Source organism: Apium graveolens, chromosome 3 (genome assembly GCF_009905375.1).
Source record: "Apium graveolens cultivar Ventura chromosome 3, ASM990537v1, whole genome shotgun sequence".
NCBI classification, from domain to species: Eukaryota; Viridiplantae; Streptophyta; class Magnoliopsida; order Apiales; family Apiaceae; genus Apium; species Apium graveolens.
Genome location: NC_133649.1, coordinates 291,279,398 through 291,294,934, shown reverse-complemented (window position 1 = coordinate 291,294,934; position 15,537 = coordinate 291,279,398). Strand labels below are relative to the sequence as shown.

General features: G+C 31.7%; 3 protein-coding genes across 6 annotated transcripts; all 3 read right to left on the bottom strand.

Moving 5' to 3' along the window:
• Positions 1-2,998: 2,998 nt before the first annotated feature.
• On the bottom strand, positions 2,999-4,037 carry LOC141711123 (thioredoxin H2-like). Its single transcript, XM_074513552.1, has 3 exons — positions 3,792-4,037; positions 3,545-3,667; positions 2,999-3,436 (listed from the first exon to the last, which is right to left on the bottom strand). The coding sequence occupies exons 1-3, from the start codon at positions 3,933-3,935 to the stop codon at positions 3,305-3,307; spliced, it is 399 nt and encodes a 132-aa protein (XP_074369653.1). The 5' UTR covers positions 3,936-4,037; the 3' UTR covers positions 2,999-3,304.
• A 1,371-nt stretch (positions 4,038-5,408) lies between these two features.
• LOC141713549 (uncharacterized) lies at positions 5,409-8,354 on the bottom strand. The gene is made up of 4 exons (XM_074517016.1): positions 7,600-8,354; positions 7,347-7,498; positions 6,096-6,170; positions 5,409-6,005 (listed from the first exon to the last, which is right to left on the bottom strand). Exons 1-4 carry the CDS (start codon positions 8,255-8,257, stop codon positions 5,637-5,639), a joined length of 1,254 nt encoding a protein of 417 aa, XP_074373117.1. The 5' UTR covers positions 8,258-8,354; the 3' UTR covers positions 5,409-5,636.
• Positions 8,355-10,939: 2,585 nt separating this feature from the next.
• On the bottom strand, positions 10,940-14,367 carry LOC141713547 (uncharacterized). 4 transcript variants are annotated; one of them, XM_074517014.1, is made up of 6 exons: positions 14,233-14,367; positions 14,030-14,086; positions 13,670-13,912; positions 11,866-12,392; positions 11,671-11,776; positions 10,940-11,196 (listed from the first exon to the last, which is right to left on the bottom strand). In XM_074517014.1, the coding sequence occupies exons 2-4, from the start codon at positions 14,037-14,039 to the stop codon at positions 12,382-12,384; spliced, it is 264 nt and encodes an 87-aa protein (XP_074373115.1). In that variant the 5' UTR covers positions 14,040-14,086; positions 14,233-14,367; the 3' UTR covers positions 10,940-11,196; positions 11,671-11,776; positions 11,866-12,381. The 4 variants fall into 4 exon arrangements, 3 of the variants coding, with proteins under 3 accessions (XP_074373115.1, XP_074373116.1, XP_074373114.1); XM_074517015.1 differs by having other exon boundaries at positions 11,866-12,298; XM_074517013.1 differs by having other exon boundaries at positions 11,866-12,216.
• Between the last annotated feature and the right edge of the window lie 1,170 nt (positions 14,368-15,537).

Sequence of the window (15,537 nt, the reverse complement as noted above, 5' to 3'; positions counted from 1 at the left end):
CAATCAATAAACAACCATTATCACGCATAAATGACCCACTTGCAAATTTATTCGCACCTGTATTTAAAATACTAATCAAAACAATATTTGAATAAATTTAAAAATTACCATCAGAATATAATGGTCAATCAGAGTATGACCATTATCAGTATTTAATCAACAACTATCCGGATTTATCAGTCAACACAAGTTTGACCAATATCAGAATTTTGACAACTATTGTCAGGATTTATCAATCAAAATTAGTTTGACCAATATTTATTGTTAGATATAATTGATGATACCATAAGATAAACTATCAGGAGTTAATATCAGGATTTACTAAAGGTGACGTCATCGGTACTTGTCTATAATATTAGGAGCTTCGAATGCTTCCTCACTTTTAGGAGTGAATATCCCCTCAACTATTATTATATTATATTTTTCTTATCCGTTATTTTATATTTAATGAATGAATATAAACATGGTAGTAAGTGTACGTTTAAAATGAAACGATTAAACTTAATCTTTATAATGTCGTTAATATGTTTACAAATAAAAAACTACAAATTAACATATATATTTAATAAAGAGTTGACCAAAATCTTGAATTTTATTTAAATAAACTATATGTACTGCTCTATATTATTACTCAGTTCACTATTAACTTACAATTAATTTACTCATTTTAAAAGATAAAAAATGCATAACTGAAGTCAGAATGACTTGCAATCATAATATACAATAATGTAAAATTTATATTATTGTTAATATTAAAGTTGATTTTAATGAAAAATATTAGTTTTTGAAATTCAACGTATGTATGTATGGGAAAATGTTAGTTTTTTATTTACACTACTGTTAACAAAGTAAAATTAAGTTATATGTATGTGTGTGTTAACATGTAAATTATTGTATGTTATATATCTTAGTAAATTATGATGGTTTCAATTATTTATATGCTAAATATCTGATTTATGTACATGTATAATCATTATTAACATCTAGTGAGATAATTGATCACTTAAATAACATGCATTTATAATTATTCAAAAATTAAAATTATATAATAAATAAATTGCTATATTTTATATACGGTATTCACATTGTCACTGACAAACAATCCATATCTATTTTTTATGCATCCGGGTATCAATCATGGTTGTAACATAAAAATGAATTATGTATTTTTAAGATTTATTATTGATATTCATGATTTTTTTCAAGAATTCGAAAGAAAAATTGTATTTATATAGTTATTTAAACCATTTTTAAGTTTCTTTCATTACAACTCTAATATTTCTTCATATAATAATTTGATAACATTTTATACTATTTTTCTAAAATTAAAAATTTTCAGTTCGATAAAGTTTTATAAATATCAGTTGAACTGGTTAATTTATTCAAATTATTGAACAATATATGTTTTTTTCCTAAAATAATATAAAATGCATTGAATCAAATGCTACAATAAACTTTTATTTGAATAATTCAAAATATTAAAATAATTCAAAATATTTGTACAATATTATCTTGATCAATGAATATTGTTGATCTAAAATAATTCTTTTTAAAAAGTTAGTTTTTTTAAGTGAAAAATGAAAAATAAATCGATTTAATATATCATCGTAGTCTTAACAAATCTACTGAGATCTCATTTCAAATTTCAAATATTCTTAAAATTGGGACAAATCCCAAAAATAATAATGTGTTACCAGTGAAGTCACTAATTTTAATATAAATAATCAATTGACTTGATTCTTTAAAGACCTCAAACAGATTAATTTATATTAACATAAGATGTTAAAAAATTTCACATTATTGGTAAAATATTCTCGAATTTAAATTTACTAAACATAGAATGTGACGATGTTTTTCGGTCGGGTCATGTAGTCAAATTTCGAGTATTTTTTGAACAATGTGCCAAGTTCTAAAATGCATTTACTCATTATAATTCAAACTTATCTTAATATGTAATACCAATATAGATTATTTATATATAAGCGATTCTATTTTCAATATTTTTTTAAAAATTATATATGTACATTTTAATTACTTTTTATAATAAGAAATATGTTAAAAGTATATGAGATATATTTTGAAACTAAAAAATGATTAATAAATAAGATAATGATCTATTTATGTACTATGCCTAATTTTATATCTGGAATTCAATTCTTTAAAATTAGTTGTACAAATATTCAAATAACTATCTTTTTTTTTCGGAATTCAAATAAGTATATTTAAAGTTAAATAAAATATTCATTTAGCACACTTACATATTATGTGTATGATAAAAAGCACATGTGACAATATGATGAAGTGGTAAGAAGTTGTATAGTTGAATGAAATAACTTTAGTTCGATTCGCACAAACCATATTTTTTATATAAATATTAAAAACATGGGTAATTTAGTATTTTTAATGAGAATTTTTAATCTTATGAAATTATACTTTTATTCTATTATTATATACAAAAGAGATTTTAATTTGAGCGGAGGATGTTGAATTTACTTTGAGCGGAGGATGCTAGTTTTCCTCCTAGTTTTTTAAAAAAGTACTATGGATGATGTTGGAGTGGTAATTCATACAAAATGTCTTAAATTATAGTCTAGGATCTCAAATGGCCAGCTGGTACCATTTTTTTAGTTCTCTAAAATCACTCGTGAGAAGTTTCATCCATCTCCTGAGCTACAACCAGGCTCTATCCCCACTCGCCTATCAGCCCTCCATTTCCATATCGAACCAACCTCATCCAACCTATTAGCTACTGCAGACTGGAATGATGCACATTAAGAAGCGTATGGATTTGAAATTTCACAAATTTAAGTTCTATCTGTGTAGACAGTGATATATTAGCCATACCATATACTCTATGTGAAGGTTTCTGAACAACATAAATTATTTTGCAACTGGAAATTTTAATTTAATCTGTTATATCGGAATTTGTTCCTCAGATTTTTCTAACTATTGAAGGTTGCAAGTCTTCAACAGGCCTTGTCCTTTCAGATAAGAGTACTGTAATTAACAATAGTTGCTCACTTTGAATCATCTAAAGATTTTATTACATGCACCAAAATTGCTGAACACCTACAATTACTCATATTTTATTGAGGTCGATATTACAATTCACATCAAGAAAATTTTAAAAAAATGTTACAAAAGGTTATCCACTATTGCGATTCTAGTGTATGAAAACTATTGTCTCTGAGCATAGACTCTTTATTAGCTATGATCAGCATAGGGTCTTATTGGAATATATAGCATAGATCATACTCGTGTGCTTATTGTGATTTCTTGTGATGCATGACATGAAATTCATATATTAGTTCATGTATTTCTCAATCTTCTTCTGGAGTGCTATCTTTTCTGCTCCAACAACCTTGTCAACTGCTTTTCCTTTCTTTATCAGAATAAATGCTGGCAATGCCTGCACTGCATACTCCCGAGCCACATCCTACATAAGACATACAGCTTATCATCAATATACAGTCTAAAACATCTGTCAAGGAAGTAAATTCCGCGATCAGTTTATATAGAGAGATGTGTTTTAGCTTTAACATACTTCCAGCTCATCTACGTCGATCTTGATGAACTCTACATCTGCATAGGTAGCAGCAAAGTCACGAAGAACAGGGTCCATTGTCCGACAAGGTCCACACCATGCAGCCGTGAAATGAATAACCATCTTCAAATCCATTGTAAACATTAGATCAATTAAAAACAGTCAATGCATTAATACAAGAAAGAAAAATCGATAAGCTAAAGATATGTAGCTTGGTTTCCAGGAAGTCATGTTTGAATTAACTTACCAGTTTAGTTGTTTCTTTAGAAACCTGAAAATGGCTTCTCCATTTAGCAGAGGAATGGAATGATAAAACACGGCCAGCCTTTTTCGGCATGATCACTTCATTGGAACCATTTGATGCATACACAGCAGACTGATTAGCTCCCATCTTTCTTTTCTTTGTTCTGATGAAATTAGTGAACTGAAAAAGAAGAATAAACTCAAATTTTGAAACAAGTCTTCTTCTTCCCGCTTTGATGATGATAAAAAATAGAAACATAAATCTGTTTTTATAGGCAAACTGCTAGTGGGTAAACATAAAAAATGTATAATAGAGAATTTGATTCGATGCTTTCATTATTTGAACCGTCGAAGTCAAAACTTGTAAAGATATGCAGCATATAAACTTTTCCTTGCATTTAACTGGATTTCCTAATAAACTGGAATTGCTCGTACAGCTAGAACTTTTTTCTACAATTAAGTAGAAAAGGTTCTAATCTAAATACCCCGCAAAATTCACATGAATGTTACATCTATGGACCGCTGTGGAAAATCTACTGTGGTATATCTACTACCATATCGATTTTTGGGAGATAAGTGAAGCCAAAGTAAAATATTTCTGGGAACAAGTGATACAAAATGAAATTAAAGCTTTATATCGTGATACAAAGATCCAGGCGTGTTTATATGCTGTTTTTTTTATCTGTAATCTATGACAGATCAAACTTGTTTTTTGCCCCACAACCTAACAATAAACGGTGGTAAAAAAACAAATCCCATTGTTCAAGTTTCTTCTTATTCCAATATCCTTTCATGGCAATGTTTTATAATAATCAAAATACAACTGTATGCTTTCTTTGAGTAATATTATGGACTTCAGTAATAAGTTTCCGACGCTAGGTAAACTACTATCGTCTGTTCTGTATATGATTCTTTTCTTAAAAGACACAATGGCTCTCTAGACTGAACGATTGATGATATAAGGGACAGACTGTTATTCGCTTACAAATTATACATTATATTCATGTGCTTTAGAATTGCGGCGCATAAAAATGTAGACCTGCAATACGGTCCCCGGACTGCTACACGCACTTTTAATCAAAATAGAATGAATGCAGCATATTCACTATTCCAAATAGAATAGACCCCCTTCAGTTTCATCTATCTGACGAACACCAAAAGGACAAACAGGTATAACCCAATTGCTTCCTCTAAGAGACCCGAATGTCCTTATGTCCCGGTGATTTCTTCCCGGAAGTGAAGCACTTAAGGCTTGTAACATAACTACATTACGACATCAACCAGAAAAACATATTACTATATTGCATCCAAATAAATCCACAATTAAGAAGTGCAAACTTGCTGTCTAATCCTGCTTGTTAGGAATCTGATATGGGCCAGGATCAAGCAAATGCAAGCACAACCAACGGCTAAAAGGGTGATGCTAGTCCCCCCCCCCCCCCATCCCAAAAAGTGCTTAAAGGAGAAGCACCATGAACCATTAATCTAGAAGGGGGCTGATGCCCTTTTTCTATCTGAAAAGGGGTAGGTACATTTAAACTCATGTCACACTAATTTACACAAGGCCAAGTAACAATTCTTGCACGATTTTAATCTGTATTTTTTCCAAAAAGAGGACAAGGAAATTCTAACCTTGTTCTAAACATTTTATAACCAAGATACCAATACCATCATTGTAGTTCAATAAAGTTATTGTTAAAAGAAGATTTTTACCAACAAGTCCTCGATTGATTGAACTACAAAATAGGGTCCTGAGTGTGCCACTCATCTTACAACAAACCAGGTTCAATCCATGTTTCAAGCAAAAGCAGAACATTTTCCCCATCAACCAGAAGAGCTAGTAACAAGGTCATGACTCTGTTGGAACTGCAGAAGCAGAACCATGGTTGTTCCCAGCAGCACCCCTACCACCTCCCCTGCCTCTATTGCTATAATAGTTGTTTCTGGGATAGTAGTTTCCAGGCTGATCATAGTACTGGTTGCGACCATTCTGGTATGGCCCACCTCCCCGGCTATTGCCATTTCGACCTCCACGCCCATTAGAATATCCCCTACGACCACCACCACCACGTCCACCCCTTTGGTTCTGGAACGGCCTCCGGTTATACTGTTGCTCCTTTGCTTCCACATCTCCAAATGTGTGCTCCCTATCAGGCTGTGGTGTGACAGACTCTGAATGAGTTGGTAGCTCTGTAGAGTTCTCAACCTTGTACTGACCCTGCAAAAGCAAAAGTGTGAACATATTTTGTCATCAAGCATAACACCTTAGTTCTTTTCATACAAATTAATGCTCAAACAACAATCATACGTTTTGCGATTCGTCAACAGGCTGGGCCTGATTATCAGAAGATTCATTCCCTTCAGTGTTTGCTAACTCGTCATCCTGGGAACATTGACCAGAAAGGAAATAGAAATTTGGTAAGTTAAATTATCCAACATGTCAAGATTATAAAATTAAAATTAAAATAATATATGACCATGAGAACAAAAAGTCAACTTCTTTGTGATATTATTTAGTGCTGTCACACAAGACAAATTAGCGCTGAAAAATTACGAGGAGAAATAGAACAACGAACTATGAACTCGAGAAGTAATAGAGAACAAAAATGAAACTAAAAAAGTCTGTCCAGGTTCACCAGAATAATGCATCAGCTTGACACCTTGAAAAAAATATTTAAAGGCCATGAACGATAATCCATTATTCACTTAATTCGGTATAAGCCTCGAAGGGATGCTCTTATTGCTTCCATAAGCATTAATTGTAAGTAGTGAAACAATGAGACTTCCCAAAATGCACCATATACATGGTAGGATGCACATGGTGACACTTTAGTACCAAAAAGTGATATAACTAAAATTTGCAGACCAAGCATAACATAACAAATTTCTTCTGGTAAAAAATGAGTTCAGATACTGATAGCATGATCCATCTATTACATTCTCAAAACCACTTTAGATTAAACATCCATAAAAATTGATGGATCTATTAATTATTTCCAAAACATCATGGCCAGATATGACCAATTTTGTATATTTCAATCAAATGTTTCTATGTACTTGATGGATCCAGTGTATGTTAATGAGAGAACATATTAACATGTGTGTTATGCGTTCGCCGGGCGGCCGGGGTACAACAGAAATTTAGGATAGGTAGTAGAAAAAATAATGGGTCATGACTCATGACTAGCAAGTGCCAATGCACAAGAACCCAAATCATCAAAACAAACTTTCGACTGAAGGCAAGGTCAAATTATTTGTCTAATTAAAGTATTTCTACATGAGCTACCTAAAATAAGATATTTGAAACAATTTATTACATGTCATAAACATTAAACACTAAACGCTTTATTCAGCATACGACAAACAACAAACTCTTTCATCCAAAATATTTCATCAGCAAACCAATATTCTGATACAAAAACTGTGTTGCATTTTTTAGACACAACCAGAAACTACAAATATTTTATCTCAATGCACAGGCATTGCAAGGGTAATAACATGAATTAGAAGACTAACCAAGACAATAAGTTTAATTCAAAAAACAAAGTCAAGTTTTCACCTTGTGTTGATACTGCACATCCACTTGATCTTGAAAAGACCCAAAGTTGCCAGCAGCAGCAGCCACAACTTCAACCGGCGCTTTCATTTCCGGCAATGTTGTAAAGTACGGAGAAGCCATAATCTTTGCAAGCTTTTCCTTCAACAAAGAATCTGCAAATACATCACATTTCATCACAAACATTAAATAACAAAAAAAAAAAAATCAACACCTACTAAAAAAACAAATCACTTAATCAGTCCTTCACACATACAAGTCACATTGGACTCCCCGTCAATCAGCTGCTCGGAACTCTCAATCCAAAGCCTAGCCCGCTCCACACACTTCTCCAACGCATTCTTATGCGACAAACTCGTATCCACCGGTCTCGAAACCAACAAACTCCCAACTTTGGAAATCAAATCCAAATCCCTCTCCGCCAACAACTCACTCTCATCATCCGATACATAATCATAACTCAAACAACAATTCCTCTCGTGAGTCTTCGTCAACACACTTCTCGTAAAATCAACCTCACTCCTCACATCAAACATACTCCCAAAATACAACACCTCCAACAACTTTTCGATAACCGAAAAATCCATACCACTCTTTCCCCCTTCATCACTTACTTTATCACACTTAATCTCATCACTTACTTTTTCATGCTTAATCTTAATAGCTAGATCGATTTCTTCGGAAACCGCGACAGCCAGAGGCTGCTTAAGCTTCTCGAGCTCATCAATAGCGGAAATGACGGAAGGTTTGGTACGGAACACTTCTTCTTGTTCTTTGTTGAGTGTTTTGCCTTGAGAGATTGAGTCTTCCATTTGAGTGATGCGGTTGATTTTTTTCCGGAGGGCGCGGAGACGTTTGTTGATTAGGTTGAGAACTGGACCGTCGGAGACGTCGGAGCCGGCCATTGCTGCCATGGATTAGGGTTTGGGAAGTTAGGGTTTTGGGGATTGGGCGAAGATAGAGAGGTTTGGATGAATATGGGGAAAGACTTTAGAGGGGTGCTTTTTTGTGTTGGTTGGGCTTATTTGAGTATGTTTTTTGTTACACAAAATGATTTTTTTTTTTTTTAAAAATGATCTCAAGAAATGTTTGAGATTTATGTCATTTTATTTTATTTATATTTTTGGCTTTTAGTTGGTAAATTTTCATATTTAAAATTTGTTATTTCATAAAATTTAAAAATCTTGGTATGCATAAAATTACCGGATTACCAAATTTGAAATTTTAACTTTTCAAAGAATTATTAGTTTCACCTACAATAATTACATATTTTATAATTTTCATGGGAACAAGTTTTGATTTGAACAAGTTTTTATTAGTTTTATACATGTGGGATGGAATGTGATGGAATGTGATGGACGGTATGCTTTAAAATTTTTATCAAAAATTTTTATTTTATTTGTCAACTTAATGAAGGTACTTGATTTAATACTGTTAATTTTTTAAAATTTATTTTAGCATTTTTAACACGAAATTTTATAAATTTCTAATTTTACAATAATAAAATTTTATATTTCATATTATGCTTCACTCTAGCTTTTTATTATATTATATTTTCAAACTTTACTAAAATTATTACAATCAAATATATAATTTAATAGTAATCTAATTTATGTTTACTATATTTAAAAGTTATTTACTATATAAGAATTTTAAAATGGCAAATATGCTTTGGGACCAAACCACCTCCTTACCCCCAATTATGCATAGCATATAAATTGATGCATTTTTAGTTTGAAATAAGAATTGATTCAATTTGAAAATGATTCAAATTTCTCTGAAATTTTATTTTGATAGGCAAATTTCTTTGATTTTTGCTAGAACTTCCTCTTATCCCATTTATTTGTATATAATTTTTATTTTGGATATCCCTTTTAGTTGTATACATTCAAAAATTTTATAACAAAAGAATCAATATGTCAATTATTTTATTCCGTTACATTCATCTTATATATAAATTTTCATTATTCCCATCATATTTACACAGTTTTCTTATTATTTTTATTATTTTTTTTCCCCTTAATCTCCTGTCAAAACCCTGTCACATACAATTTGTGGAACTGGGGGCTACTCTAGTTTGAGTCTCCGGGTCAATATTCAAATTTAAGTTTAGCCCAAGAGAATACGGGTGATATATTCTAGGCCTTTTGTTAATATTTATCCAGGCCCATACTAAATAGTCCCATACACAAGTTTTCCCTAAAAAAATAAATGGGTATGTATCAGTTATCAATTTCTAAACATATTTAAAAACTCTTCCTTTTTTTACAACATGTTATAAAACTCACGGCAACATTTCTTTATAATATTTGTAAAAAGATATAGTTTCCTGATAGATCTTATTTAGATTAGACATATAGTGTGTTGTAAAAAATTTCGATTCAATTTATTAATCCCCGATTAATCTCCTGTAAAATATCCGACCGATTCGATTTTTGAAATCCGACTAATCCTTACAAATTTTCATTTATTGGAATATATATAATTATTTATTAAAATTAAAATTAAAATACTATATTAATTTAAATATGAAGAATAATTATAGAAATTATGATATAATAAATATATATTTGTTAATAAATAACTAATATAATCATAATAATATATTAAATATAATTTAATATTATAATACATCCGATTTTTACTCCGATTAATCTTTCCGACTAATCCCCAATTTTTCAATTAATCCTAAATCCATATCTCGATCAACCTTCCCCGATTCCCGATTTTTACGATATTGCATATGGCTGAATACTATATTTAGATGATTTTCTGATTTTTAACTGTTTTCTGAATTCATATCGCTTATAAATTCATTTGTACAGTTTATTGAATACTCATGTCTCAGTAATTTTTTAAGATGGTCACTATAAAAGTTGTTATTTACATTTCAAAATTTATTTTCTAGTAGACCCGTATTTAAAACATTATATACAGTTAAACTTCTTTAAATAATAAGGTCGGGATCAAAAAAATATATTACTTTAGCGAGTTTATTACTTTACCGAGAGTAAAAATACAATGTGTTCATTATGTCGGTTCCGGAAAAATATATTATTTTAACAAGATTATTATTTTATCAATTATTATTTTTTGGAGATTTAACTCTAATAAGAGGAAGGTTGACATTTTTTCTAGACCCCTTGTCAAACAGCAAATGAACATGTCTTATCAGTTATCAGTAGGGCTGTCAAACGGATATTTAGGATACGGATATAGCTATATCCGAATTCGAATCCGGAAGTCCGAAACCGTATCCGAATCCGGCTCCGTATTCGAAAATATCCGAGAAATGACTATTTGTATCCGAATCCGCCGGATATTATCCAGATACGGATAATATCCGGATCCGAATTGATTTTTTGAAAATTGATAAAATTTTAAAAAAATTGTAGCTACTATAAAAAAACAAGAAAAATAATATGATAAATTCTGCAAATGAATGAAATTATTAATACTAAAACAATCATCATTTTTAATAATTCTTTTAAGGAGATAATAATTATTTGATAACTAATTTTTTGCACCAGGAGGCAGGGCTCAAGAGCAGTATAATGCTACTAACAAACACAGAAAATGTGAAAGCCATTTAGTCATATACCTTAACAAAAAAAATACTATTTCACCATCTTTAAGAATTCTTGTCGCTTAATACAAAATGTAGAAAACTCTTGCTAGTTGCTACCATAATTTAGAGAAATGAGGATGTAATCAGGAAGTGATTTCAAGAATAAATATCTTGACTATCCTGCTACCATTAACAAAATCAGGAAGAAGAATGCTGTAAGCCAAAAAGAACTCGCAGAGTCGCAGGGACGCAAATGCTGTAATGCTGCTTGGCGCTTACTGGTGCCTGGCAAAAAACATGTAAATAGAGTTTACTGCTACTTTTTCATCTGCTTCTAGCTAGTTTTAAAAAATTAGACTATATACTTCATGTCATAAAACAGCTTATTCCAACAGCTTATTCCTAGATGCTCACTATCAATATCCAGCAGCTTCATCTAAATATGGGACCATTCTAATTTATCAATAACTTATCAATTCTAATTTATTTGCAAAAGTACTCAAAAAGGACCATTCTAATTTATCAATAATATGGGACTCAACAACTATATTACAACAAAATTAATAAAAACAACGGCAAGGCATAAGAACTTTAATCAGTGGTACATTTGCTTTCAAGAAAGGCTGATAGTGCAAACAGTAGCACATTCTGGTTAATATCCTAACAGCAAGTCTCATCATTCCCTCACAAAACAACAAAAAAATCAGAGAACAAGACAGAGAAAAAAACCGTAGCACATAGTAACAGAATTGAGCATACACTTTCACTGCTCAGAAGTCTGTATCCCATGCATCTTCCCAATCAGAGTTTAATTCAGACATCTTAGAACCACCATCCTCGGAAGTTTTTCCTGTTCCACATTGACCTATTAAAAATTGAAGAATGAAAGTCATTCTAAATTCAAACAACACACGTACAACATAATATAATCAAACAACAGAAAATTTAAAGTACCATCCTTGAAGTCTGGGAGCCAATCTTTAACACACATCAAAGTTTCGACCGAGTCATCATTTAGAGATGAACGAGTGTCCGTGATAATTCTACGACACTTACTAAAAGAACTCTCAGATGCGACAGAAGAAGTTAGTATAGCCAAGATATCTTGAGCCATCCGTGCAAGTATAGGAAACTTAGGACCATTAAGTTTCCACCAACGAAGAATGTCGAATTCCACTTCTTTTTACATTGGAAATAGACCTTCGTTTAAATATTCCTCCAGCTCACTTATTTTTGAATTTTCCCTTAAATTACTACTTGCAATGAAGTCCTGAAAATCTCCCAACCATTCTCTACCAACTGCACCTGTATTACCAAAACTTTCATGACCAGATTTTTGTGCAGGCCCCAAATCAGCACCATATTTCTCAGAATATTCATTAAAAACCTGCGTTAAAAACTCACGTATCTCATCTATATAATAGTCAGCATGAAGCTCATACATACCCTTGTACGCATAAGAGGCAATCGTCATTTTGTATCTAGGATCAAGAACAACAGCGATAGTTAACAACTTGTTGCATTCTTCCCAATATTTATCAAATTTTAGTTGCATTTTATCCCTCATTGCTCTAATCCAATCATCATTGGATTCAACCCACATTTTTATACTTTTACGAATCTGAATTACATCGATAAAATATAGATTTTCTGTTGTATATTGCACACCTGAATGTCTTTTTGTTATATCCGAAAAAAATTCAAACAATCACACACTTTTTTTCCATTTTCCCACTCTATTTCTGAAGGCAAACACTTATATTCAGTGTCTAATTCTTTTAGGCGATTAATAGCAGGCCGAAGTTCAAGTGACGCCACAATCATTTCATAAGTTGAGTTTCAACGAGTGTCTACATCTAAAGGGATTTGTCTCCTAGTATTGAGCTTAGTTTGAGACAAGGCAAGGGTAAATTTCTCATCCCTTTGCGCAGAAGATGCAATATACCTTGCTATTTTTTGAATCTTTTCAATTAAATGGTCTAACATCTCCAACCCACTCTTAACAATCAAATTAAGAATATGTGGCACACAACGCATATGAAACATGTCACCATTGTGAACAAATGCTTTTTTCCCATTTAACCAACTTTTAATACCTAGAAGCATTCCCGAATTATTAGAAGCGTTATCAACAACAATTGAAGCCAACTTGTTATCAATATTCCACTCTAAGATCCTTTCTTTTAACCATACACTTAAATTGACACCACAATGAGGGTAAGGCACAACACGAAATGATATAACTCGTTTGTGCAATACCCAATCATTATCAATATAGTGACAAGTGACACAAAAATAAGATCTTGCTTGATATTTCGGCTTCCACCCATCAGTGGTGAGACTAACCCTAGAAGTTAAATTTTCTATTTCCTTATAGATTCGCTCTTTCTCAGTCGCATACACACCTAACAAGTCAGTTTTTACAGTATTTCGGGACCGATATTTATAAGCAGGCATTACATAAGATATCCAATGACGAAAGTACTCATATTCTGCCATTAAAAAAGGCAAATCATGTTTAACAATCATTTTAGCAAACAAAGCTCTCTCAACAGCATGATCAAATTTATGAACTCCTAATTTCGGTGTAGATTCCTCACCACTGACTTTTTTCCCAAAAGCATTTGCGACACAGGAACTTTTATTAATTTCATTCTACACGTTTTTGTATGATTTTTTAAATGAGTCGTTCCCAGGTCACTTTCCCCATTAAAATTAGCGTGACAATACTTACAAATGGTATCAACTTTCTTCGTACCTTTTATTTCGCTTTCAATATGATCAAAATGATACCAAACTTCAGATTTTAAGGGCTTTTCTCTTTTGGCCGGTAGTTGCTCCTTCTGTTGAGTATCTTGAGTAATTTTAACAGTCTGATCATCTTCTTGCAAGAGCAATACGGAATCCAGATCGGCGCTCTTAGAAATATTTTCTGCACACTTTGTTGATATCATTTCAACTGAACTTGATGATGCACATGGAGTTGAACTTGAAGCATTACCTGCAATTTCATAGAAGTATACAAGTAATTTCTGCAATTTGTAGAAGTGTACAAGTAATTTCTGCAATTTGATCATAAGAAAAGCTATTCGAAACAGAACAGGAAAGACAAATATACCTTGTTCCATTGAAACTTGACAGAAGCTCGAATCGTTTCTGAATTAAAGTGTTAGATCTGCAAATAATAATCAAAGCCTCGTGTTAATTTTAGAATCTTCAAATATTCGTATATCGTATCCAAAAACGATAACTATATAATTATATACCATATTCATCTTAACTTGTAGAATAAAGGAATTGAATTAGGGTTGTGAATCAAACCTTTTTTTATATAGCAGGAATAATTGCATCGAATATCAATTGAAGTCTGAAGATCGAAGTGGAAGAATAGGCGGCGGGGAGGGGAGAGTCAATATAATTAGGGTAAACTACTAAACTGGTGAACAGACTAATTGAGATTTGAGGGTTCCCTTTAGTTTATCGAATAGTCAATAGCTAAATAGTCATATTTCGGATTCAGATACGGATAATATCCATTTAACTTCGAATACATATAATATCTGGTTAACTTCGAATACGGACAATATCCGATTTTTTCGAATACGAATGCGGATATTTCAGACGAATATCGGATTTTTCGAATTTTTTTTGACAGCCCTAGTTATCAGCCTTTTTGTAGCCTAATCACACAAGCAGACAGTTATATTCATATAAACTTGATCACACCCTGCGAAAAGGTATGATTGGGAAAATTGTCCTTTACGATAATAGAAGGAAAAACTAACAGAAAAGGGATAAGAGGGGTATTTACATGCACAAAAACTCTCCCAAACATTTTTTTATATAATACTTTCATAATTACTACGGATTAAGCGAAAAATTCCTACAGTTATCATTTATCATTCAAAATCTATACCCAAAATTACCTTGGATCAAGTCATCACTACAATCCTCTACTTTTTCAAAAATGCATTTTGAAAAATTAATAAGACGTGCTAAATCTTTTGGATCGAATGATTACACAGCCGAATAATCCAAAAACGCCAAATCAAAGTAAACAAGGTTAAATTCAACAAGGATGGTCCAGAAAGTAGGCTTTGTGTTCATGCATATGCCTTGCCTTATGGTACCTGTCACGAGACTACGTGAAGACGTGCCTATAGCCATGCTTTTTGCCAAAAGACATTCTCAAATGGCATGCCATTTATCAATTAAATATAATAAAATTTAAAATATAATTGTTATACTAATATACAGCGTACTTGAATATAAATTTAAAGTTAGTTGATAGTAACAAACCGAATACCATCATAATACTCTTTTACATTAGTAATTTTTTAGAAATTCAAATATAATATTTTAGAATTATACTTCTTATTTCTGGAATTTTCTAATATTAAAATAATTATTTAAAAATTAAAAAAAAAATAGTAAAAAGACATGCCAAATCACGAAAAGACATGTCTGACTAATTGACGTCATGGCTGCCCATGTTGGCATACCCTTGCCGCGCTGAGACATGCACCCTACTATGCCTATGCCTATGCCTATGTCTATGCTAATTAAAAATATAGTTTTAGGAGAAAGTAAAGTTGGAATCTGATTGAAACTCTTGCATGAAATATG